The 27,717-nt window shown below is 37.8% G+C and overlaps 1 protein-coding gene across 1 annotated transcript; it reads left to right on the forward strand.

Moving 5' to 3' along the window:
• Zfp990 (zinc finger protein 990) lies at window positions 1–27,493 on the forward strand. The gene is made up of 4 exons (NM_001324553.1): window positions 1–167; window positions 20,054–20,157; window positions 24,058–24,184; window positions 25,833–27,493. The coding sequence occupies exons 2-4, from the start codon at window positions 20,128–20,130 to the stop codon at window positions 27,491–27,493; spliced, it is 1,818 nt and encodes a 605-aa protein (NP_001311482.1). The 5' UTR covers window positions 1–167; window positions 20,054–20,127.
• The last annotated feature ends 224 nt before the right edge of the window (window positions 27,494–27,717 follow it).

Raw genomic sequence — 27,717 nt, forward strand, 5'->3', positions numbered from 1 at the left:
GAAGTTCCACCATTCCAGCATTCTCGATGTATCTCGGCTGCCTCATGGTCAGGAAGTCATGGAGGGAGACTAGTGCCTAGTGTTTGCAGAACCTGAAAACTTCCTTAAGCTATAGTTGCTGTGCTGGCCTCCTAGGATATTCAGCAGCTGGTCCTGTCACCTTCCAGGTCAGAGGAGCTGTTGGGCTGGGAAACGGGTAGGAGTGGGACAGGCGTGTGGAGCAGGGGTGCATTTTCTGTTGCCACTCTTACAATTCTCTTGTGGATATCTTACCATTATCAGGAAGTTTGAGTTCTTGTGAATTGAGTTTTGGTGATGTTTTAATTGATTTTATGGTTGCCAGAATATTTTTCTAAAACAACCCTGTAGATCCTTTGCCCTCTCTGGACTTTGTATACCAGGAGGGTTGTCTTTGCAAAGGCCTTAATAAAGCTCCTCGAATTCAAATTCATTCATGCTTTCTTTTTTTTTTTCTTTTTCTTTTTTTTTTTAGATCAGATTTATTTATTATATATAAGTACACTGTAGTTGTCTTCAGACACACCAAAAGAGGGCATCAGATCTCATTACGGGTGGTTGTGAGCCACCATGTGGTTGCTGGGATTTGAACTTCAGACCTGCTGAGCAATCGGGTGCTCTTACCCACTGAGGATCTCACCAGCCCTCATTCATGCTTTCTTAACTCCCCTGTTCCTCCATTTGCCATTTCATTTCCCTTTCTCCAGGGAACTGAATAGGCATCCCGAGAGAACTTTGTAGGTTTTTGTCATATGGGGACCAGTGCAGATTTGATCGAATTAGAAAATATTCCTTATAAAGCACCATCATATGGCTGTAAATATTAACATTAACAAGCAAAGTTATAGTCTCCGTTAGCTAAACACAGAGGTATATGCATACTTTGATGTAAATACATCATTGAGAAGTGTGTCTATATATGCTTTGTTATTAATGTCACACCTTAGGTTTGAATAAAACATGAAGACAGGATTGCAGCAAGTTACTTGTGAGGAGAAATTTCCTTAAGGAAATGAGGACAACATAGGACATGAAAATTGAATTCAATAGGTGGTTATAAATACAAAAAAAGAAAAAAGAAAGAAAGAAAGAAGACCCTGAAAAGAAAATGCAGTAAGGCGAATAATAATCATTCATAGAGAATGTGTGTGAGACAGATTATCAGACTTGAAGATATATAGTAGGTTCTGTTAACTCTGAGTGTCGCCAGAGAAAAACCAATTTCTCCATGTGGGCCAGCTTTATCAAATAATACATCCTGACCAAGAGATAGACTTTGGTCACATGCTACAGGCATTTTATAGGCCATTATAGTTTCCTATGAGGCTTTATTATTTTCCTAAGACATGCAACCTGCAGCACTTCAAGAAGATACCTGGTTCTTGGGCTGGTGGTGAGGTTAATTTTTGGCATTTTAGTCTGAGGGAGAAAGCATTCAGAGATAACTGGTTGGGTCCAGACTGAGGCAGGCAGGTGGGGGAGGGGAATTGAGGATGTGATGATGGATAGAGGGGCAGGTCAAGAGATAACCAGCAGCCAGGAAAGCAACTATCCAACTATGACTTCATTGATATGTTAACAGATACCCCAGGTAGCCATTCTTCCTGACTTTCTTTGAATTTTTCCAAGGTTTAACCCAGCATGCTTTGTGGTGATGATTTCAGGAGTAGATATTTTAATAAGTGGAAAATTGAGTATGGATTTTTTGTTTTGGTTTGGTTTTGGTTTTTTCGGTACAGGGTTTTTCTGTGTAGCTCTGGCTGTCCTGGAACTCACTTTGTAGACCAGGCTGGCCTCGAACTCAGAAATCCATCTGCCTCTGCCTCCCAAATGCTGGGGTTAAAGTCGTGTGCCACCACCTCCCTGCTTTTACTTTGGATTAAGACAAAATTAGTCAGCATCTTTTGAATAATTTTCATTGCTTACTTACTGGATTACTGTCTGGATTCTGGATCAGAATAATTTTCTTACAGTCTTCCTCCTCTTCTTCTGTGTTGCTTGGAAAAAAACTCTGTATGTGTTAACTGTGTGGCTGACTCTCACATCTTTAGGGTAAACTGGAATACTCGGAGAAAAATAGGCATTCTCATGATATCTTCTCTTTACTACATGTTTATCCTTTTCTCGGGTATTGACATCTTTCATTTTTGTTCCATGAACAGTTCCATGTTCATTCTAAACAATATTTTCCCATTTTCGGGTCTCCATATGCTCAGTCAAATCTCCATAACTGTAAATCAACACTAAGAACACTGGATGGTTAATGTCAAGGAGAGTCTCACAAAGGATCCAGGTATGTTAGAGGTATTGAACAAGGGGTGGAGTGGGGCTTACCTGTTAGTAGAAAGAGAACATATATTTGATTTTGGCAGATTCTATTTCCTTAATGATTCTGGAAAAGAATAATATTAGATATGATGATATGGATTTACCATGGAAGGTAGTGCTGTCAGCTGTCACTTGATGTCAGTATTTAATTAATTTTGATCCTGGGAAATTGCTGTTGCCCATTAAAATAAGTTTCTTTTATCCGGATTGAAAGCAGCATCAGGCTATGGGTGTGACAAGGGCAATTTATACATAAAGCAGATGTCAGCAGTAGATTCCCTCCTAGGGCCTGTGACCTTGCTTACTGGATTTTTAGGCAGATTTTCACTGTAATCTATGGATTTTTTTTCCTGTGGAGTTGAAATAGAAAACCTGTTACCCACAGTCTTCCTAGTATCATAAAAATTTCCATGCCTTGTCTGACTGATTCAGATTGCAGCAAGTAGGTTGCAACCTGAGTATAGACACTGATGACTCTGATTCCTGCCCCAATTTGCCTAGCAGTTTTTGTCACTATGAAAGTTCCCACCAGGGTGTCTAAGATGTCTGCTGAGAATGAATGGTCTGATATGAGGTGGTTTTCTCCAGAAGATCTACTTGCTTTCTGAATCTCCTATTCTGTCCACTCTAAATGTTTCCCTGTCCTTGACCTGTGTTCTTATTGATGCTCTGTGTTGCATTAATCCCCACTAGAGTGGAATAATTATTGTTGACCTTCTCTGTACTGGTTGCTAGTTTTGAGTCTGTTTGCCTTATTTCTGAGGTATGTTTCTTCTCTTCTATTCTTGAGAGCTTTCATACTGAGCAGTGTCTACTTTTTACCACAGGGCTGTATAAGTAAGTTTCATTCTCCTATTGTCAGTGTAATTTGGGAGGATTCCTGCCTACATCTATTAACCTAGGCCTAGTCATAAAATCTTCTACTCTCCATACAACATTATGTAGGCCTAGTGTGTTTTCAGCCCCTGAAATTTGCTGCTTTTTGAGACAGGATTTCTCAGTGTAGCCCTGACTGTCCTGGAACTCACTCTGTAGACCAGGCTGGCCTCGAACTCAGAAATCCATCTGCCTCTGCCTCCCAAGTGCTGGGATTAAAGGCATGTGACACCATGCCTGGCAAGCTCCCCCTTTCTTATTCCTTCTCAATGCTTAACTAGCTGATTCGATTTGGTTTTTCCAGCTCAAACTCCTCTCCGATCTGAGTTCTTCTCTCAGACACTGAATTGTTCCACTTGGCCTTAAATTAACTGTAGAAATCTTTTCTCATCTTCTGGCTCCTTCTCTTTCTCCTGCTCATTCTGTCTTTACCTATTCCTAGCATGTTCTCTCTTCAGTCTGATTCTGTAAAACTCTCAGAACCCAGGTGCAGTGTCCTAGTACATCCAGCTCTGAATAGTCTGGCAGCAACATTGTGGGGAAGCTGTGCAGAGTAATTCCAGAGAAGTTGGGTGAAAGGCAGCCTGCAACAGAGTTGGAGGAGTGGTTCCTGCTGGGGAGGGTGGGCTTCATGCATGATTAGATAAGTTTAAGAAAAAGACAAAATAAAAACAAAGAATCAACCAACCAATCAATGAATTAAGTAAGCAAGCAATTAAAAATCCAAAACAAAAAAAATTGCTGTGAAGAACTAGGAAGCTAATTAATTAAAAGGTCCTGAAGTAGGTGGGCTTAGAAGAACATCAGGAAGCTGCTGAATATTGGGCAGGTTCAGAAGGCAGGGCTTTGAGGAACCAGGCAGAAGTGACAGGAAGTTCCGCCTTTTCAGCATTCTCCTTGTACCTTGGCTGCCTCATGGTCAGGAAGTCCTGGAGGGAGACTAGTGCCTAGTATTTGCAGAACCTGAAAACTTCCTTAAGCTGCAGTTGCTGTGCTGGCCTCCTAGGACATTCAGCAGCTGGTCCTGTCGCCTTCCAGGTCAGAGGAGCTGTTGGGCTGGGAAATGGGCAGGAGCAGGGCAGGCTTGTGGAGCAGGGGTGCATTTTCTGTCGCTACTCTCACAATTCTGTTGTGGATATCTTACCATTGTCAGGAAGTTTGAGATCCTGTGAATTGGGTTGATGGTGATGTTTTAATCAATTTTCTGGTTGCCAGAATATTTTTCTAAAGTATCCCTGTAGAACCTTGGCTGCATCAGGAGTTTGCATACCAGGAGGTTTGTCTTTGCAAAAGCCTTTATAAAGCTCCTTTAATTCAAATTCGTTCATGCTTTCTTAACTCCCCTGTTCCTCCATTTGCCATTTCATTTCCCTTTCTCCAGGGAACTGAGTAGGCATCCTGAGAGAGCTTTGTAGATATTTGTCATATGGGGAATTGGTGAAGATTTGATTGAATTAGAAAATTATGTTATAAAGCAGTATCATATGGCTGTAAATATTAACATTAAGCTAACAAAGTTATAGTCTCTGTTAGTTTCACACTGAGGTATATGTAGTCTTTGATGTAAATACAGCATTCAGAGATGAGTCTTCATAGTCTTAGTTATTAATGTTACACCTTAGCTTTCATTGAAGCATGAAGACTGGATTGCAGCAATGTACAACTGAGGAGAAGATACATAGTAGGTTCTGTTAACCCTGAGTGTCCGTCAGAGAAAAAGCAATTCTATGATGTTGGAAAGCTTTTTAAGATATTACATCTTCACTAAGAGATGGACTTTGGTCACTTCCTACTGCCGGTTTTATATGCCCTGTTTTCTGTGAGGCTTTATTATTTTCCTAAGACATGCAACCTGCAGAGCTGCAAGAAGATACCTGGTTCTTGGGCTGGTGGTGAGGTTAATTTTTGGCATTTCATCATTAGGGAGAAAATATTCAGAGTTATCTCTTTGGGTCCAGACTGAACCAATTCATCAGGTGGGGGGAAGGGAATTGAAGGTGAGAAGAAGAATAGAGGTCAGGCCAAGAGTTAACCAGGAGCCTAGAAAGCACCATCCCAATCCCTGTCTTCATTGATATGTTAATAGTTACCCCAGTTAGCCTTTCCTCCTGAATTATTTGAATCCTTCCAAGGTTCAGCCCTGCATGCTGTGAGAGGATGACTCTAGGTCAAGCTATTTTTATAAATAGAAAACTTACTATGGATTAGGACATAAATAGACAGTACCTTTGAAATAGTTATGATTGCTCACTTTCTTAAGAAAAATGACTCGTTGTTTCATGAAAAGCACTTTGCCCATATACCTTCATGGTTTGTTGAGTGCTGCACTCTGGACTTCTTGCAGGTGTGGTAATGCTTAGACCCTGCATTCAGGGCTTTTTTTCAGCGATCTCTTGTTGAAGAAGTTCAATGGTTTGGATCTTGTGTGTCACAATAGTTTTCTTACATTCTTCCTTCCTCAGTGTTTCTGGGAAAAAGACTCTGTGTAAAATGTGTGACTGACTCTAGGGTAAACTGAAATCCTCAGGGAAAAAGAGACATTCTCCTGATATTGAAAGAGCCACAACATGAGGACTCCCCCACGTTCTGACTCAGGAGAGGCGACACCCCAAAATCACCAAGGAGAAACGGTCTTGCTGCAAATTGCAATAGGATTTTTATTCAAGAGCGCTCTCGGGCCCACGGTCATACACTACGCAGGGGTAGAGGACCGTGGCGCCCCAGTAGCTGAGTAAGGGGGTATTTAAAGGAAAAAAACCACAACTCAAGGAAGTGGGAAGGGCGTTGTTGGAAAATACCAAAAATACCAGTTAAGAGTCACAAGGAAGTACAAAGTCACAAGTGTCAGGTTATCTCTCAAGACAGTTTCTAAGAGCCCCTAAAAATCTAAGAGCCCCTAGCAATAGCACCTTTGCATAGTGGGTTCCAGCAATGGTCAGGGTGGGTCAGGGTGACTTTCTTTGAATGAACACTCTTTGAACCCAGGAAGCAGGTGGGTGGAGGAAGGAATGTCGCTATCTGTTTTATGATTAGCATACCTTGGAGCACTAAGTTTACTACTCTTTCAATATCTTCTCTTTCCTTCATGTTTATCCTTTTGCCTGGTGTTGGTGTCTTTCATTTTTGTCACATGAAAAGTTCCAGGTTCTGTTTGAATGATATTTTCCCATTTTCGGGTCTCCATTTTCTCAGCCAAATCTGCATAAATATAAATCAAATCTAAGAGCCCTAATATGGTAAAGGCCAAGGAGACTCTATTGAAGCATCCAAGTGTGTTAGAGGCTTTGAACAAGGGGTGGGGTGGGGCTCACCTGCCAGTACAAAGAGGACATGAATTGGTTTTGCCAGCTTCTATTTCATTAATGATTCTGAAAGATTTCACTAAGAATATTAGATGTGATGATATGGATTTCCCATGTTAGGCAGTGCTGTCAGCTGTCACTTCATGTCAATATTTAATTAATTTTGATGCTGGGAAATTGCTATTGCCCATTGAAATCAAGTTTCTTTTACCCAGACTGAAATCTGCATCAGTTAATGTGTTTGAAAAAGCCATTTACACATGAAGTAAATGTCAGTCCTGGATTCCCTCCCAGGGCCTGTGACCTTCCTTATTGTATTTTAGCCAGATTCTCTGTTTAGTCTGTGTATTTTTTTCCTGAGGACCTGGCCTCAGCTTGAACAGGAAAGCCTTTTGTTACCCACAGATAGCCTTGCCACTATGATACTGGCGGCCATGCCTTGCCTGGCAGATTGAGATTGTAGCACACAGGATACAAATCTGGGTATGGCCATTGATAACTCTGCCTCCTGCCCCAGTTTGCATAGCAGTTTCTGGACACTGAATGCTACCACCAGAGAGTCCATCCACAATATTTGTTGACAGAGTGGATGGTCTGATCTGAGTTGTTCTTCTCCAGAAGATGCACTTGCTCTCTGAATCACATCTTCGGTCCAGTCTACACGAGTTTAAGTCCTTGAATTGTGTTCACACTGATGCAGTTTGTTGAATTTGGCCTTATTTTATTGTGGATACCAACAAGAGCTTGCTGACAGGAGGCTGATAAAGCTGTCTCCTGAGAGGCTCTATTAGTGTCTGACAAATACAGAAGTGGGTGCTCACAGTCATCCATTGGACAGTGCACAGGGTCCCCAATGAAAGAGCTAGAGAAATTAACCAAAGAGCTGAAGGGGATTACAGCACCAGAGTAGGAACAAAAATATGAACTAACCAGTATACCTAGAGCTCCTGGAGACTAAACCACCAACCAAAGAAAACACATGGTGGGACTCATGGCTCTAGCTACATATGTAGCTGATGATGGCCTAGTCGGTCATCAATGGGAGGAGAGGCCCTTGGTCCTGTGAAAGTTCTATGCCAGAGTAAAGGGGAACACCTGGGCCAGGAAGCCGGAGAAGGTGGGTTGGTTAGCAGGGGGAGAGGCAATAGGATAGGGGAGTTTTGGAAAGGAAACTAGGAAAGTGGTTAACATTTGAAATGTAAATGAAGAAAATATCAAATAAAAAAATGAAAAAAAAGGGTGGAATAATGACTTTTCTGGACTGTTTGGTTTAGTTTCAAGTCTCTTTCCATTTGTTTTCTGAGGTGTGTTTCTCTCTCCTTACATTTTAGAAAGCATTTATAGTGAGTGGTATTAGATTTTCCACAGGACTGTAAAACTAACCTTTATTCTACTATTATAATTATTGTCTGGGAGGCTGACTGACTCTGTCTAATTACCATGGCCTAGTCCTGTAAGCCTCTAGCCTCTAAATAATCTTATTTAGTCCTAGAGTGTTTTCAGCCTCTAAATATTCCTGCTGATTAAGCTCCCCCTTTCTTGTTTGTTCCCTTCAACTCCTTTTCTTTAAAAAATTATTATTATTATTATTATTATTATTATTATTATTATTATTATTATTATTTTGTTTTGTTTTTTTGTTTTCCTGACAGGGTTTCTCTGTGTAGAGTCCTTGCTGCCCTGGAACTCACTTTGAAGACCAGGTTGACCTCGAACTTAAAAAGTGCTGGGATTAAAGGCATGCACCACCACTGCCCAGCCTCATTTCAACTCTTAACAGGATCGTTCAACTCAGCTGTTCAGGCTCAAACTACTCTCCCAGCTGACTCATTCAGCCTGGTTCTTCTCTCAGACACAGAATGGCTCTGCTTGGCCTTAAATTAACTGTAGCAATCTCATTTTTAAATCTTCTGGCTTCTTCTCTTTCTCCTGCTCATTCTGTCTTTGCCTGTGCCTAGCATGTTCCCTCTTCAATCTGACTCTGTAAAACTCTCCCAGTAAAACTGTGTCCTTCTCCCTCTCTGTGGCTCTGCTCTCTCAACTGTACTGTACTGCAGCCCATGCACCCTACTGTATTCCTTTACCATTCTCTTCTTCCTGTACTGTCTTTCTCTACCTTAAGTTGCTTCCCCTTCCTCTCTCACCTCAGGAGTGTTGGGCATATCCTGTTCTCTAAGATCTTTCTCTGATATTCTACATTTTCTGCCATTCAATTAGACAACACTTTCAAACATGTGCACCTCCTTCTACTTAGTAAATGTACTTTCGTTGTTTGGGATTAGAGCAAATCCTAAAGGCTTGCTTGTATCCAACCACAGTGAGGAAAGCTGTGTGCCTTGTGCTGAACCACACCCTAAGTCAGAACAGGCTTGAATATCCCTACACAATAGTTTAGTTTGGCAGAATTTCTTCCCTAACTGAAAACCAAGATTCACAAATAATAGTCTTCATTATGTAGATAGCTGTGCTATCTATTCTGACTTCTACCAAGAGTTTCATTGTGAACTTCTTTGATGATTGGTCAATGAAAATCTTTTTTTTGTGAGACTGTATTCCTTAGACTTTGCAATCTAGAAGGTTTGCAGGCATTGTGAGTGGCAGAAATATGGTTCCTATTGTCTCCATTCCTTGTATGGGAAAGAGCTTCACTATGTAGTACATGAAGAATATTTCCTAGTTTTCTTATATTCATTCATTCTTCACAAAAAAATGTCTTATTTCCAAAGTTCTCATGAAAATTTTGTCTTATTATTTTTGTGCATATTTTCATTAGATTATTTTCTATGTAGGTTTTTGAGTAAAAGGTGTCTAAACTTATATCACACACTATGTTCAAATATATGTTTTAAACTGTCAATACTTGTAGCCACTTTTCTGAATTTAACATTACAGTTACCAGTTATTTTCTCTCAGGGCTTGAAAAATATGATTCCATGCTCTCCTGATTTTAAGCTCTGGATAAATATTTAGTACTACTGTATGCTAATATAATATCACCTCTTTTGATGGTAAGGGCTAGGACAAGACAGCTGGAAAGAGATAAACATTGTTATAGCACTTAGATGTGACAATAGACAGATACAGATGGGAGTGCAGGAATCCAATATCTGAGAGACTTTCCTCGGGAATGCTAGGCTAGAATGCTGTGGCCTTCTAGTACTCAAGAGTGCCAATGTTTGAACACTGCATGTTGCTATTTGAGTTTATCTACTTTAAAACGGATGTGATGAAACAAGTGATAGTAAACTTTGACTGGAAGGCTCAAGCGTATGGAATTGTGTCTATTCAGAATCAGGTGTGTATTTGAGGAAATGTCAGTTGCAAGATTTAAAGTCGAAGCCCTAGTGTTCATATTGACTTCATGGTGGAAGTAGGTAAACCCATGGGTTATTCTTCCCATTCTAGAATGAGCTCTTGTTCAGTCTCCATGAAATGGAAGATGTGCTTTTCCTGTTATACAATTAGACAAAACAATTCCAGGACACACATTTATTTTATGTATTTCTTACTTTTGAATTTAAAGTACAACATCTGTCACTGGAGCAGGAATTTATGGTCTGTTGCTGGTAGAAATGACAACGATACTCAGCCTGCATGTCACCGGTAAGAATCATAAAGTGACATACTTTAAAAAATGTCCTCATTATTCCCTAAAAATTTATGTATTCCTATGCCCATTTTTATTACACAATTGATGCTGTCTACAAATGCCCAGGGCATCAAGTTTTACATAGTGTAAATTTATGGCAGTAATGTATTTTTCCCTGCATCTCTAATTTCTGTTTTATAGAAATTCCTGTTGTCAGTAAATTTTCCATCACCTGAATTAGGGATTATATTCATTTCATGCATATTACTATTGTTAGAATATTCACAGAGAAACATTCTGGTAGAGAATTTGCATTATCTGATTTCTTTGGTATTGAGACTGCTGGCATATTGATGGGGCCACCCTCCACCTCAGCTGCTTCTGGCTTTTCCCCAATTCAACCACAGGGGTTGTTGGCTTCCATCCTTTGGTTGCGTGCTAGAATCTGCATCTGACTCAGTTACTTGCTAGACTTCTTAGAGGGCAGCCATGCCAGGCTCCTGTCACACCACAGTATCAGTAACAGTGTCATGGCCCTGTGCCTCCCCTTCCTTGATCTGAATCCTAATTTGGGCCTGTCCATGGACCTCCTTTCTCTCATGTTCTTCTCAAGTTTTGTCCCTGCAGTTCCTTCAAATAGGAACAATTCTGGATCAAAGATTATGCGTATAGGACAGCAACTCCACTTGATACCTGTCCTTCCACTGGAGGTGGATTCTACAAATTCCCCCTCACCACTGTAGAACACTTTATCCAAGGTCTCTCCCTTTGAGTCCTGGGAGTCTCTCACATCCTAGGTCTTTGGAACCTGTGAGATGAACCTCTATAGCCTACCTCCTGAGGCTGTCTATTTTCATTTTTTCTACTGGTCCTCAGGGTCTCAGTCCTCCCCCCAATCCCTCACAATACCTGATCATGTTTCCCCTTCCCCTATCTGTCCCTGCTCCCACTCAGGTCCCTCCTTCCTTTTTTCCCAATGACTGCTTTCTTCTCTCTCCCAAGTGGGATTGAGACATCTTTACTTGGAACCTTGAGCTTTTTAACCTTCTTTAGTCATTTAGGCTATATTATATACTCTTTTTTTGGCTGATATCTATTTATTAGTGAGTACACACTATGCATGTCCTTTCGAGTCTGAGTTACCTCACTCAGGATGTAATTTGCTAGTTCAATCCATTTGCCTGCAAAGCTCATGATGTCATTGTTCTCAATAGATGAATAATATTCCATTGTGAAAATGAACCATATGTCTGTATCAGTTCGCCCATTGTGGGGTATCTGGTTTGTTTCCAGCTTCTGGTTATCACAAACAAGGCAACTCTGAACATAGTGGAACACTAGCCCCTGTGACATGGTGGGGCATCTTTTGTGTATATGCCCAAGAGTGGTACAGCTGGGTTTTCAGGTATATCTATTTCCAATTTTCTGAGGAAGCTCCAGATTGATTTCCAGAATGGTTTTACCAGTTTTCAATTCTACAAGCAATGGAGGAGTGGTCCTCTTTCTCCACATTTTGGCCAGCATGTGCTGTTACCTGAGTTTTGATCTTAGCCATTCTGATTGGTGTAAGGTGGAATCTCAGTGTTGCTTTGATTTATATTTCCTGATCTCTAAGGACTTGGAACATTTCTTTTGAAGTTTCTCAGCCTTCCACAGTTGCTCCATTGTGAATTCTCTGTTTAGGTATCTACCCCAGTTTTTGATTGGGTTGTTTGGTTTCTTGGTGGTTAGCTTCTTGTATCTTTTATATATAGTGGATATTAGCCCTCTATCAAGTGTGGGGGTAGAGAAGATTTTTTTGCCAATCGGTAGGTTGCCACTTTGTCCTATTTACTATGTCCTTTGCCTTACAAAAGTTTTCTAGTTTCATGAGGTCCCATTTGTCAATTCCTGACCTTAGAGCCTGAGCCATTGGAGTTTTTTTTTAGGAAATTCCCCCTGTGACAGTAAGTTTGAAGCTCTTTCCCACTTTATCTTCTATTTCCTGGATTGTGTCTTGTTTTATGTTGAGGTCCTTGATCCACTTGAACTTGAGCTTTGTGCAAGGTGACAAATGTGGATCTATTTTCATTTTTCTACATGCAGACTGCCAGTTAGACCAGCACTGGTTATTGAAGACGTTTCCTTTTTTCTATTTTCGAGTGACTCATTTTCATGCTTCTAAGCCCTCGTGTACATAATTATGTAAAAATGTCTTTCACAACCAGTGTCCCACTGCCAAATTTCTCAAAATATCTTTCTCACCTCACGTATGTGCAAGTGTCTTTCCTGACTGTGCTGGCACTTACCCTGACACTCTAAGAAGGTAGCCTTCATGCTCCATGAATCCTGTCCCAATATTTATTGATTTATGTCTCCACAGCAGCTAATTGAGAATCAAAGATGTGGCTCTCCAGCTAAGGGCACTTCTTCTTGCACTATGCAGGTTCAGGTTCCTGTAACTGCCTGGGGACTTTTCTTCCTTCCAGAATTCCTTTTCCAGTATATCTTTTACCATTGTCTGGGTGCTATAGTTTCTGCATCTGAAGTCTACAGAGCTACATGCAGTCAAAGATCATGTTCCCTAAAAAATTGAAATAAATAAACTTTATTTAAAAATTAAAAATGATCTGGAGGTGTTGTATAGGACACAAGAAACAGTACAGGAAAGAGAGTGAGAGGAAATGTGAAGCCTGGATATGTTTAAGGACAGCTGGCCCTTCATATCAATATTTTACCAATTAGGGATGATCCCTTTGTATGATAAAAATATTTTTTAGCCATGGAACCCAGAGCTGGAGACTCTTATGTGTTCATTGTAATGTGAGAAAAGAAGATTTATCCTATCGATGATGTATTTAGGTATTAACTTTTATGAGGAGGCACCCTAATTGTGAAGGAATTTATAATACATGAAAATGCTGTTATCCAGCATCCCATCAACCAAGAAATCTGCTGCAGAAGGAAAATGAATTGTATCAGATTCCACCATTTTCTTAATGTAAGGTATAAGCATGAGACTCAGATCTTAACCCTCACCACTGATTAGTCATGTTCCCGCACTATAGAATAGTTCATGGTTATTAAACAAGAATCATTCATGACTAATATAAATTGGGTTATATGTTACATGTTTAGAGATGAAAGAAATTTGAAGAGAAGTTGTTGCTCTTGCAAAGGAACAGGATTAGACTGTTAGCACCACATCACGTTCCATAACCACCTAGACTTCCAGTTTGTGGGAATCTGACCTCTCTTCTGATGTCCACTGAGAGAAAGCATGCAAGCGTGGCACACTCATACACATACAGGAAGAACATTCATAAATAAGACTAAACAAAATAAAATAAAATGAACAATTTAATATTAAAATTGTCTAAAAGCAGTCTAGAAGAATAGTATGACATGCTTCTGCATGTGTATGGGAAGGTCTTTCCACAAGGCATAGGGAATTGAAGAATTGTTTAGCCTAATCAGTTAAGAGTCCATGTGTTAGCTCATAATGGATCTGCTTGTTGGAAGCTTGTAGAGAAAGCAGGAAGCAGATCTAAGAGAGGATATAGTCACAGGGACAAGCTTAAGAGGATGTTCTTTGGTGCTATAAGGTCCTGAACACTAATTTCTCTCTGGCACTCAATAGCTGGATTGTCCTATATGTCCAACAATGATTTAGCGTCCACATGAAATTGTAAGCAGATTTTTATGAGCTGAATTGTAACATTCTACCTTTTAAATAGCCCAGGTAAGTTTCAATTGATAAATGACCTCACACCAAGGTTTGCATGCAAGTAAAGCAGAAACAAGTCCATCTTGAAGGAGAAGTCAGTTAGAAAGCTACACTTTTCTTCTCAACAGTGTGCATTAGACACTGATATGATTGCTTATAAGTAAATATAATGACAAGTTTATCATATTGAAGAAATCCATGATATTTGCCATTTAGATTGAGCCATTGCCTGAGGTGGTTTTCTGTAAAAAAGTACAACACACTTAATAAATACATGTACTGTTTCTGCAGGTCAAATGAAATAAGGCGAATTCTAAGTATGTTCTATGAGTTAGAAATGCTTCCAGCAATTTTCAGACAGGCTTTAAGCATTCTGATTGCTATCTCTATGTTGCATCATGTGGTTTATATCATTAAGAATTTTCTATAGATGTTGATGAGATACTGTGCTGAAGACTCCTATTCAAAAGCATTAAGGAATATCCCATTTAATGACTTTGCTCTTTTATTTTGGAGTTATAAGGCTCTCCTACTCCATGTTTTTCCCTTTCCTGTAGCTATGGTTCATGTAGGTCAATATTCTGAAGAGCAATCATGGTAGACAGATGCAGAGAACTTGCCTTGGGTGGGAAAGAGTCCTAAGGAGCTAATGGGAGTGGTAGGAGAATGACTTGTTAATGATGGATGCAAGCTGACAGTTCTGTATTCTGTGGAGACAAGTCTCTAAATAGCTCTTTGCAGATGAAACCTCCTTTGCATAAGCTACTTCCTTAGGAAATGCAAATCATTACAATCATTTACTCCTGGTTCTCTCTTGATTATTCTGAGTCAGCATTTTAAAACCTTAGAACCTTTACTCCTAGAAAAAAACAACAATACAAAAACAGAAGTACATTTGTTTTTGTTTGTTTGCTTTGTTTTGTTCTTAAGCATAGCAGCTCCTATGTATGTTGCTTGGATGCACTTCCTGGATATAGAGATTATTTTATTATTATTATTTTCTTTTTTTCTTTTCTCTCTCTCTTTTTCTTTCTTTCTTTCTTTCTTTCTTTCTTTCTTTCTTTCTTTCTTTCTTTCTTTCTTTCTTTCTTTTTTTCTTCTTTCTTTCTTTCTTTCTTTCTTTCTTTCTTTCTTTCTTTCTTTCTTTCTTTCTTTCTTTCTTTCTTTCTTTCTTTCTCTCCCTTTCTTCCTTTCTTCCTTTCTTCCTTCCTTCCTTCCTTCCTTCCATTTTTCCCACACTCCAGATTTTATTGCCCTCCCGGTCCATCCTCTAACTGTTCCACATCCCACACTTCCTACCCATCTCTCTGTCTCCATAAGGATATCCCCTCCCCCCCCCCCACCTGACCATACCTCTAAAGGCCCTGGAGCCTCCAATCTCTCCAGGGGTTGGGTGCATGCTCCCTGATTGAACCCAGACCCAGCATTCTTCCACTGCATCTGTGCTAGGGGCCTCTTATCAGCAGGTACAAGCTTCCTGGTTGATGATCGAGTGTCTGAGAGGTCTTGGGGGTTCAGGTTAATTGAGACTGCTGGTCCTCCTACAGGGTGCCCTTCTTCCTCAGCTTCTTCCAGCTTTCCCCTAACTCAACCACAGGGGTCAGGAGCTTCTGTCCATTTGTTGGGTGCAAACATCTGTATCCAACTGCTCTTTGGTGTTTCAGAAGACAGTCATGATAGTCTTTGTGATTGCTCCATAGCCTCAGGTATAATGTTAGGCCTAGGGGCCTCCCCTTGAAAGGTGACAGGTTTGGGGGGAATCATAATCTCATATTGGTTGGGGAAAGAGGACTGAAGCCCTGAGGGCCAGCAGAAATAATGGAAACAGGCAACTTTGGAACTGTTTGGCAACTTTGGGATCCTACTTTGGGCCTGTTATTGGACCTTCTTTTCTTCAGGCTCTTCTCCATTTCCATCACTGTAATTCTTTCAGACAGGAACAATTATGGGTCAGAATTTTGACTGTGGGATGGCAACCTCATCCCTCACTCAATGCCCTGTCTCTCTGCTGGAGGTGGGCTCCAAAAGCTCTTTCTCACCAGTGAAGGGCATTTAATCTAGGGTCTCTCCTTTTGGGTTTCTTGAGTATCTCACCTCCCAGGTCTCTAGTACATTCTGGAGGGTCTCCCATCTCCTATTTCCTAAGGTTGCCTGTTTCCATTCATTCTTCTGGCCCTCGGGGCTTCAGTTCTCTTCCCCCACCCAATATCAGATTATGATTCCCCCCAACCCTGTCACCTTTCTCTCCCATGTTATTCCCTCCCTCCCTCCTCACTTTGGCCCTTTATCTTTTTGACCTGTTTGAGTTCTGTGGGCTGTATCTTGGGTATTCTGGACTTTTTTATGACTAATATCCACTTATTATTGATTATATACCATGCATGTCCTTTTGGATCTGAGTTACCTCACTCAGGATGATAATGTCTAGTTCCATCCATTTGCCTAAAAAACTTAGGATGTCCTCATTCTTAATAGCTGAATAATATTCCATTGTGTAATTGAACCACAGTTTCTCAATCCTTTTGTCATGGGACATATGGGTTTTTTCCAGCTTCTGGCTATCACAGATAAGGACACTATGAATATAGTGGAACACATGCCCCTGTGACATGGTGGGGCATCTTTTGGGTATATTCCCAAGAATGGTATTGCGGGGACTTCAGATCTATTTATTTCCAATTTTCTGAGGAAACTCCACGTTGATTTCCAGAGTGGTTGTAGAGGTTTGCAATCCCACCAGCAATGGAGGAGTGTTCCTTTTTCTCCGCATCCTCTCCATCATGTGTTGTCACCTGAGGTTTTGATCTTAGCCATTCTGTTTGCTGTAAGGTAGAATCTCAGGGTCATTTTTATGTGCATTTCTCTTATCACTAAGGACTTTGAACATTTCTTTAAGTGGTTTTCAGCCATTGGGGTGTCCTTAGTTGTGAATTCTCAGTTTAGTCATACACACCATTTTTTGATTGGGTTGTTTGGTTTTTTTGGTGGTTATCTTCTTAAGTTCTTAATATATTTTGGATATTAGCCCTCTATTAGATATGGAGTTAGTGATTTTTTTTCCCCAATCTGTAGGTTGTTGATTTGTCTTATTGACTCTTCAGTCCAGGGATTTACATTTCTGGTACACTTTTATGATAGAGCCTGAATATAATCCTGAGTTCTGTTTAATAAAAACTGAGTGAAGAATCCTAAATGATACTTATATGCCCAACTGCTAACCATGTTAGATGGATGAGCTCAAATAATTAAGAAAAGAACTGGAGGGCCCCCAATAGAGGAGCTAGAGAAAGAACCCAAGGAGCTAAAGGGATCTGCAACCCTATAGGTAGAACAACAATATGAACTAACCAGTACCCCTGGAGCTCGTGTCTCTAGCTGCATATGTATCAGAAGATGGCCTAGTTGGCCATCATTGGGAAGAGAGGCCCCTTGGTCTTGCAAACTTTATATGCCTCAGTATGGGGGAACGCCAGGGCTAAGAAGTGTGAGTGGGTGGGGGTCTGGGGGACTTTTGGGATAGCATTTGAAATGTAAATTAAGAAAATACCTAATAAAAAATAAAATAAAAAAGAAAAGAATAGGAATGAAGTCAAAGAACCTTAGATGATTCTTTTTTTGTGTAATCTATAATCATGTTAGATCAATGAGCTCAAATAATAAAGAGAAGAATATTGCTGAAGTCAAAAGTTTCATATTTTCAGTTGTGCCAGTAATAGATTCATGAGTAATAATGTATCCATAAAAAATGAAGTTTTAGTATGATACTTATGTATCTTAATATGGTCATTTCCATTATAAAAATCATTTTACTTTATCACTTTTTTCACATATGTCCTTTAGTTATACATGTATGTCTAACCACTCTGAAGGGAAACCACTGTGTAAGTTATAAAATTATTATCTGTATTGATTTTGTCATATAGTCAAAAACATTACATTATATTAATGCTACCTATTGCTAACTTTTTATTTATATCATTAAATATTCTCAAATTAATTCTTCATTAAATAATCATTTAACTTTTCTTCATGTAAAATTCTTTTTTTTAAAAAAAAGATTTATTTATTTATTTATTTATTTATTTATTTATTTATTTATTTATTATATGAAAGTACACTGCAGCTGTCTTCAGAAGACGGAGTCACTTCTCATTACGAATGGTTGTGAGCCACCATGTGGTTGCTGGGATTTGAACTCCAGACCTTTGGAAGAGCAGTCGGGTGCTCTTACCCACTGAGCCATTTCACCAGCTCTCGTGTAAAATTCTTATAAAATCATATCACAAGGTATTTGATTCTATGTCTTGTTTGTAATTTTGTTTGTATACACTGACTTTACACTTCCCAACTGCTACAATATAAAGAAATGTATTTCTTTTAAGTCATTCTTGTATTTGGTGTTCTAACTCTCTTTCTTCAAGAAAGGATGCTCCATTGTATATAGGTCTTACAATCCAAACTGAGCATCTTAGACTAGCTGTTGACACCCAACTTCAGACAAGAGAGATACAGGGTTCCTATCTGAGCAAAACTGACAGTTGTAGAATTTGGAAGCACAGTTTTACTCACCATCGATTTACTATCTGTAAACTAGATGAAACACTGGGATTGTTCTTTTTATCAAAAAGTGTTCATAAACATATATTCCTGGATGTAGACTGCAAATATATACATTACAATGTCTAAATTATGCTGTGTGTCTGAGTCCATTAAGTCATCTACCTTTTACTGAGAGAAGACAACACAATTATGACTATGATAATTTTAGATGATACCATTTCTTAAAATGGCCTCATAGTTCTTATGACCTAACATACTTCCTGTTCTTGATTAGGTTTCAGAATATGACATGAATTCTCTCTCTGAAAGGTAACCTTAAATCCAATTAGAATGTGTTTTACTGTAATTTCTTTTTGTCTGTTGCTTTCATAAAACACCATGTTCAAGGAAACTAATAGAAGAAATAGACTACTTTGGGTAATGCTTCCAGAGGATAGCCATCAACCATGGCAGGGAGGACAGATAGAACATAGCCATGTTGTTGAAGTAGAAAGGTCAAAGATCATATCCTCAACCCCAGTCACTAAAGAGGAAGAGAGAATTAAGATGACTTGGATCTATCTATTCTTTTTTCTCATAGCCAACCCCCAGTGTCATACTTTATTCAGTAATGTTCCAACAACTAAATTCCTCAAAACATTGTGACCCACTGAGGATTCAATTTTAAAAGATAAAAGTACTATCCAATAGGAGATTTATTCTTTCATACCTAATAATCAGCCTTCTAATATCCTTGTGCTTTTTAAATTGATTTTGATATCAATGTAGAAAACAAAGCCCTAATTTCTTGTATGGGTTTCCTGTTCCTTTGTTTGTTTGTAAAACAGGGTCCCACACGGTAGTCCTGACTTTCACATGTCCTGATGTAGAGACCAGAATGGCTTTTAGGTCACATCCCTGAGAGCTAGGATGAAAGACCTTTCATTGACGAGCTGATTTTTATTTATTTATTTATTTATTTATTTATTTATTTATTTATTTAGGCTGAAGGCTGTATCTTCATATATTGGCCAGTGAGTTACCACCAGGCTTAACAGAGTTCATTTCTTGTTTCATTTCAGAGTGAGCATTCCTTAGATTTTTATATCTCTAGATAACATGTTCACGTCCTGCATATGTATAATTATTCTCTTACCCACTTGTAGGAATTCTCTGGACTTTCATCAAGTTTGTTTCTGCCTTCTTTGAATTCCTGTGCTTGTTCCCTCTTTATGACATTTGTCCATATTGAATGGTGTTCAGATTGTATTTTGACTTTTGCCTCTTGAGTTTGTTTCATAATTCACTTTGTCATGAGAATTGGAATTGGATTAGTGATTTAGGTTAGGGAAATTTTATTAACATTGTCAAATTGCTTTAGCTAAAGTCTCTCAATTTTCTTTTGCTGTGTGTCATTTAGGTCAGGTGACAGGGATTTCCATATCAGGTGTTGTGAATAAACTTTGAGAATCTAGGATGGTGGAAGGAACTAGGTTACAGTTACAGTCTAAATATATTACTTACTTTCATGACTGTACATTGTCAAGATTCCTCGTATCATTTTGTTTTTAATGTTTATATATATATACATGTGTGTATATATATAATATATTATATATATATATATATATATATAAATGTGGTTTAGCATTGTCTGTAATGGTGTTGTATTTATTTCATCTTTGCATCATTCAGACCTTGATGTGAAATTTCAAGAAGAATTCAAACTTTGTTCTTCACTGGACCCTGGAAGAAGGACCACAACAAGAATGAGTGTGTATCTGGTAAATACACCACAGGTCAGTGTCCTTTCCTTTCCACATTTCTTTTTTTAAAAAATCTCTTTTTATTCAAGTCATCCAAAAGTTTTAATCTCTATATGTTGAATGTTATCTAAAGGGATATTTTTCTATGCTCTATATTTTCTCTTGTAATAATGAGAATTTAATGTTTTTCCCTTTCATGCATATAATGGCTTTATATTTTTAACTTGACTTTTATATTGTGAGGATATATAATTCCCTTGGAATAGAGACCTGCATGTCTCAAATAGGATCTGTTACAATGATGCTCAGAGAACAGATTGATGGATATTTTCTATGTTGAATAAGTTCTGTCCTTTTGTATTAGTGTGAGGTGAGGTCTCTTGTGCCACATAAATTGCATTTCAGGGATGGTCAGGTTTCTAAACACAAGCTTGTGAATGAGGGTATAGAAATAAGTATAAATTCACATCACTAAAGAACATATGAAAGAGTAGAATTTCTAGAAGGGAAAATTATAAGAGATCCACTGTCTTGCATCCTAATAGTAAATGTATTATTAGCTCCCTAGGGTCACAGATAATGGAAGGAAAATGTCTTTTACCATTAGTGTGATTGTGAGGTGATACAGATTTCAATATTCTGACAACACTTTTTTCACACCTCATGTCACACAGTAATCACAGTTGACACCTGAAATCTATTTGTCTCAAGAGAGATACTATCCTTGTAGAAAATTCACAATATTGAAATAGTTATTTACCTCTCTTTTTGGTTTCAGAAATACTTTTAAGTCCTGTTTGCTTCACCTTTGTATTTCATCACATGAACTATATTAGTAAAAATTTTCTAGAGAGGATAGCTATGGTGCTGTGCATAAACCATCAATTTTCAAAAATAAATAAATTTTCTTTATTATTTTTTGTCTCTTTTTCTTTAGAAGGGACAGGCTTGAAACAGTCTATGCTAATCCTCTTCAGCCAAGCTGTGCATTACACAGTGAAAACTGAAGGGTTGTGGCAATGTTTCAATTTTTTCATTACGATACTATTTTCTTTAAGTCCATAAGTGTTTATCTGAAGGTTTTTACGTACACTGAATGATACATTATGGCCCTAAAACCATGAGAACAGCACCAAACCCTGGGGACTGAATTCAGACATAATAGTGAGCTGCTATATATTTAGAGAGAATTAGATTAGTTTTTAAAGTAGAAACAGCAAGTACCTTTCCCCTTTAGTCATTTGTTCATTCCACGGGTTTACATTTTTGAGGTATATTTGCAATAAAGACAATATATTGTCTGTACATTATAATTTTTGATAAACAAAAGAAGAATGATAGATCACACTTCTCTATGAAAAGTGCAATTCTGATATACATATGGTCAAATTCTGAAGAAAAAGGTTATAATTAGAAGACTGAAATTTTTTAGGTTAATACAATGAGAAATAATTTATTAAATTTTAATGAATATTTAGTATAATTCTCCCTCAATTTAAAAACACAATTTGATCAAAAATTATTATACTTCATTGGAATGCATTGCCACATATGATATTTGCTTATACACACATATCTAATCATTTTATAGTGAAAGACCATATGGTATTAATGAAATTATTATTAAGCATATTGATTTATGTCTTAATTAGCTAATTAAGAGTCAAAGGTGTGGCTCTGCAGTTAAGGTCTCTTCTTCTTGCAGTATTCAGATTCAGTTTTCTGTACCTGCCTGGGGACTTCTTTTCCTTCCAGAACTCTTTTTTTTCGAGAATATCTTTTACCATTGCCTGCGTTTCTCATGTGCACAGAGCTACGTGCCAGCAAAAATAACATTCCATATGAAATTAAAGTCAACAAACATTATTTAAAAATTATTAATGATCTGGAAATATTACATAGGACACAAGAAACCATCCAGGAAAGAGAATGAGAGGAAATGTGAAGCCTGAATGAGTTTCAGTACCGCTGACCCCTCATATCAACATTTTAACAATTAGGAATGATCCCTATGTATGATAAAAATGTTTTGTATCTGTGGAACCCAGAGCTGGAGACTCTTATGTGTTCATTGTAATGTCGGAAAAGATTTATCCTATCAATCTGTATTTAGGTATTAACTTTTCTGAGGAGGCACCGTAATTGTGAAGGAATTTATGATACAAGAAACGCTGTTATCCAGCATCCCATCAAACAAGAAATTGCTCCAGAAGAAAAATGAATTATATCAGATTCCACCATTTTTTAAAATACTTTATTTATTTATTTATTTATTTATTTATTTATTTATTTATTTATTTATTATATGTAAGTACACTGTAGCTGTCTTCAGACACTCCAGAAGAGGGCATCAGATTTCGTTATGGATGGTTGTGAGCTGCCATGTGGTTAAATAATTTTAAAGCTCTCTAAAACTGTTTATTTCTATTTTATGGTTTTGAATACATTGTCGTAAAATAATTTCCAAAAGCATTTGATTTTCTGTGTCATATGAAACGTTCAGTGTATGATGCACTGATGTTGCAGTTCTAGTGTGTATAAAGAAAAAACTAAGTCATTTAGTCCATCCATTATTTCTGCATTTACTATTCTACCTGTTTCTTCTAGAACATGTGTAGCATTGAACTTAGGCCTCAGATTGTCAAATGGACATGTTGTAATACAGATGTGAGACACAGCTGCACATAAGACTAAGCTAGTGTCCATATTTGAACAAAGTAGACATTGTAATATTTGAAAGCATATTTTTTATCATAACTTGACTATCTCTAATGGGACACTGGAATTCATAACAACCCATATTTCATAAAGGTATATTACTGCATTTAGACATCAAAAGTACATGTTATATTCTATAAATGTTTACTGCTTTTGAAATTACATCATGCATTCTCAGTGAAAAAGAAATATAAGGAAGTCTATTAGTAGTTTAGAGAGTTTCTTTGAATAAAGTTCAAGCTCATTTTTCTTCAATATATGTTGCTTACATTTGCCTGAATGTATGCATATGTGCTATGTATTCCTCCTGTCAGTAGTGTTCAGAAGAGATCACTGGATTTTAAAGAACTGGGTTTAACAATCTACTGTTCAGTGCCATGTGGGTGCTGGGAATCAAATTTCGTAATAAATGACATTAAAAGACAGTATACAGGGCTGGAGAAATGGCTCAGCGGTTAAGAGCACTGACTGCTCTTCCAAAGGTCCTGAGTTCAAATCCTAGCAACCACATAGTGGGTCACAACTATCTGTAATGAAATCTAATGCCCTCTTCTGGCATATCCAAAGACAATTACAGTGTACTTAGATATAATAATAAATAAATCTTTTTTTTAAAAAAGACAGTATACAATCCAAACTGCACACCAAAATTTTTGAAAAGAGTCATGGTAGCAAATCTTTCATTTGCTGTGAACATCTATGTAAATCACAGAAAATTCTTGAAGATGAGAGCCTTTCTCTTTCCTTTTCTTTTCTTTCCTTTCCTTTTCTTTTATTTGTATTTATTTAGAGAGCCATTCTAAATGTGAGCATTATAGTAAGTCATTCTGTAGATTGTCAGTGGGAGAGCAGCCATTCGTATCTTCAGACACATCTCAATAACACTTTCAGAAAACATTTATCCTTCAATATTTTCCTTCCTCATCTGCATCAAAAAAGGATATTCTTTTTTGTTGTTGTTTTGTTTTTCTTTTGTTTTGTTTTGTTTTTTCTGAGACAGGTTTTCTCTGTGCAGCCCTGGCTATCCTATCCTGGAACTCACTCTGTAGACCAGGCTGGGTTTGAACTCAGAAATCCGTCTGCCTCTGCCTCCCAAGTGCTGGGATTAAAGGTGTGCACCACCACACACAGCAAAAAGGGATATCTTAATTACTTCTTTTTTTAAAGTAGAAAAGCATTTTTGTCCAGTATCAAGTAGGTAGTTTTCCATTACAGGGTCTGTTAACTTTCAAGGACGTGGCCTTGGACTTCTCACTGGAGGAATGGGAATGTCTCAATTTTGCTCAGAGGAGACTGTACATGGATGTGATGTTGGAGAATTACAACAATCTGTTGTTCGTGGGTAAGAATGAACTTCTTGTTGAATTCCTGTTTCTTTCTTTGAGTTTTCCTACTATGTGCTTATGTAAATGCTCTGAGATATCCAGAGACTCCTGAATGAGGGAAATTCTAGTTAAAATCATAACTTGTTCATTGTGTTTCCATTACATTTCTCTGCTTTCTTTGGAAAAGTAACCAGTGCTATATTCTCTGAGATCACTCCTTATTACTTATCTAGCTTCAATCAAGTTAAAAAGTTCAAGTAAAAATTTAAATATCCAGAACAAGAAATTATATTTCTATACATATAATAGTTGCAATTATAAAAATCTTACTATTGCATTAAAATGTTCCCTTATTTATGAATCTAAAAATATACAAGGTTTCAAGTGGATATAGAGCTGGTGGTTTGGGCAATTTTTTTTTTTATTTAACTTTTTGACATTTGATCTCTGTGTTTAGATCTGGGACAACATAATCATTATCCTAGCATTTTGGATGTTGAAACAAATCTATTTAGTGATTTCCCTGATACTATCGGCTATATCATAAATTTATACCTGACCAAAATTATATCTGATTCAGTGTCACTCTGAATCAAATTGTAACCATAGAATTAGAGATATTTTGTTTAGAGTTCTACTTTCGGGAAATTCAGTACAGATAGATGGATCATTTATTTGTCCAGCTTATGCAAAGTACAATTTTCTTTTTTATTGTTCATTTTATTTATTTACATGTTGAATGTTATGCCCCTTCTTCATTTCCTTTCTGGAAACTCTATATCCTACCCCTCCACCTGGCTTTTTTGATGATGTTTTTTGATGATGATGTTTGCACGACCAAGGGGCCTCTTCCCAATGATGGCCAACTAGGCCATCTTCTGCTACAGATGCAGCTAGAGACACGAGACACGAGTGGTACTGGTTAGTTCACATTGTTGTTCCACCTATAGGTGCAGATCCCTTTAAATCCTTGGGTACTTTCTCTAGCTCCTCCATTGGGGGCCTTGTGATCCATCCAATAGCTGACTGTGAGCATCCACTTCTGTGCTTGCTAGGCCTCAACATAGTCTCACAAGAGACAGCAATATCAGGGTCCTTTCAGCAAAATCTTGCTAGTGTATGCAATGGTGTCAATGTTTGGAGGCTGATTATGGGATGGATCCCCAGATATAACAGTCTCACCTCCAAACTTTGTCTCTTTAACTCCTTCCATGGGAGTTTTTTCCCAATTCTAAGAAGGGGCAAAGTGTCCACACTTTGGTCTTCGTTCTTCTTGAGTGTCATGTGTTTCACAAATTGTATGTTATATCTTGGGTATTCTAAGTTTCTGGGCTAATATCCACTTATCAGTGAGTACATACCATGTCACTTCTTTTGGAGCAATTCTGGGTTATTATATTTGAGGTAGATTGATGTCTAATTTGAAAGTGAAATTTAGCAGGGTATCATCATTTCCAGTCATGTGATATAGATCATATTTGAGGTTCTTCTGAGGATACATGTAATGATTCAAAAGAGAGAGAGAGAGAGAGAGAGAGAGAGAGAGAGAGAGAGAGAGAAACCTTTCTTGAGAGTACGAATCCATAAGCTCACTGATTATTGAGTCCTTTACTCCTTATATAAGTAATTCATGTCACCTCTAATTGCCCCCCCTTTTTTTTCCAGAAAATCATTGCATACGTGGAAAGAATGGGAAGGTATTGGATCAAGACAGCCAGTACATTGTCCATGAACACATGAATATTCAAGAGAAGTCTTCTAAATGGGACAAGCTTAGCAATGTGATTCTTGAATCCCTCCAGTGTACACCTTACAAAACTAATCACAGCTCTGACTCTCTTCAATACTCGAACCAAAAAAGACTTAAACCCAGGAACACTAAAGAAGTTTGCAAATACAATGACTCTGTAAACAGTTTAAGTTTGTTTTCTACCATTAGTGTCAATCAAGGAATTTACATGCAGAAGAAAAAACACAACCGAAATGCAGAATTAGAGAAGGTTTTTGTTTCTAAACATAAAGTCATGGTGAAACGAAACAATATTGGAGGGAACCCTTACAAATGTAGTGAATTTCACAAATATCTTACCCAGAGAGAAAAACTACAAAGTCAGCAGAGAATTTATCATGGAAAGAAACCTTACGAAAGTAGTAAAAGTGACAAATGCCTTACCCATCAGATCCATCTTAGTATTCATCAGGGAATTCATACAGAAGAGATAATTTACAAATGTAGTGAATGTGACAAATGTTTTAAACACAAATTCAATCTTACTATGCATCAGAGAATTCATAAAGGAGAGACACCTCACAAATGTAGTCAATGTGACAAATGCTTTACCCACAACTTTAATTTGAGAATCCATCAGAGAATTCATACAGGAGAGAAATCTTACAAATGTAGTGAATGTGACAAATGCTTTACCCGAAAATTCCATCTTGGTATTCATCAGAGAATTCATACAGGAGAGAAACCGTACAAATGTAGTGAATGTGACAAATCCTTTACCCACAAATCCCATCTTAATAATCATCAGAGAATTCATACAGGAGAGAAACCTTACAAATGCAGTGAATGTGACAAATGCTTTACTGAAAAAGGCAGTCTGAGAATTCATCAGAGAATTCATACAGGAGAGAAACCTTACAAATGCAGTGGATGTGACAAATGCTTTACTCAAAAAAGCAGTCTGAGAATTCATCAGAGAATTCATACAGGAGAGAAACCTTACAAATGTAGTGAATGTGACATATGCTTTACTACAAAAGGCAATCTGATAATTCATCAGAGAATTCATACAAGAGAGAAACCTTACAAATGTAGTGAATGTGACAAATGCTTTACCCACAAATGCCATCTTAATAATCATCAGAAAATTCATACAGGAGAGAAACCTTACAAATGCAGTGAATGTGACAAATGCTTTACTGAAAAAGGCAGTCTGAGAATTCATCAGAGAATTCATACAGGAGAGAAACCTTACAAATGCAGTGGATGTGACAAATGCTTTACTCAAAAAAGCAGTCTGAGAATTCATCAGAGAATTCACACAGGAGAGAAACCTTACAAATGCAGTGAATGTGACAAATGCTTTACTAAAAAAGGCAATCTGATAATTCATCAGAGAATTCATATAAGAGAGAAACCTCACAAATGTAGTGAATGTGACAAATGCTTTACCCAAAAATCCTATCTTAATATTCATCAGAAAATTCATACAGGAGAGAAACTTTACAAATGTAGTGAATGTGACAAATGCTTTACCCGAAAATCCCATCTTGGTATTCATCAGAAAATTCATACAGGAGAGAAACCTTACAAATAGATTGTATGTGACAAATACAATACTCACAATGTCTGTCTTAGAAATCAAAAGTAATTTCATACAGTAGAGAATCTTTATAAATGATGTGAATGAGACAATCCTTTTCCAAGATGTATCATCTTGAAATTCATTAGAGAATACTTAGAGAAGACAAACTTTTCAAATATATTGGGGGTATGAATCCTTTACTTTTGGCCTATTTCCTAAAATGTAACAGTGAATAC

The sequence above is a fragment of the Mus musculus genome, chromosome 4 (assembly GCF_000001635.26).
Source record: "Mus musculus strain C57BL/6J chromosome 4, GRCm38.p6 C57BL/6J".
NCBI classification, from domain to species: domain Eukaryota; kingdom Metazoa; phylum Chordata; class Mammalia; order Rodentia; family Muridae; genus Mus; species Mus musculus.

Coding starts and splice junctions, on each gene's coding strand:
- Zfp990 (NM_001324553.1), top strand. CDS start 20,128: ATGAGTGTGTATCTGGTAAATACACCACAG. Junction 20,158..24,057: donor ATCTGGTAAATACACCACAG/GTCAGTGTCCTT, acceptor TTTCCATTACAG/GGTCTGTTAACTTTCAAGGA. Junction 24,185..25,832: donor CAACAATCTGTTGTTCGTGG/GTAAGAATGAAC, acceptor TTTTTTTTCCAG/AAAATCATTGCATACGTGGA.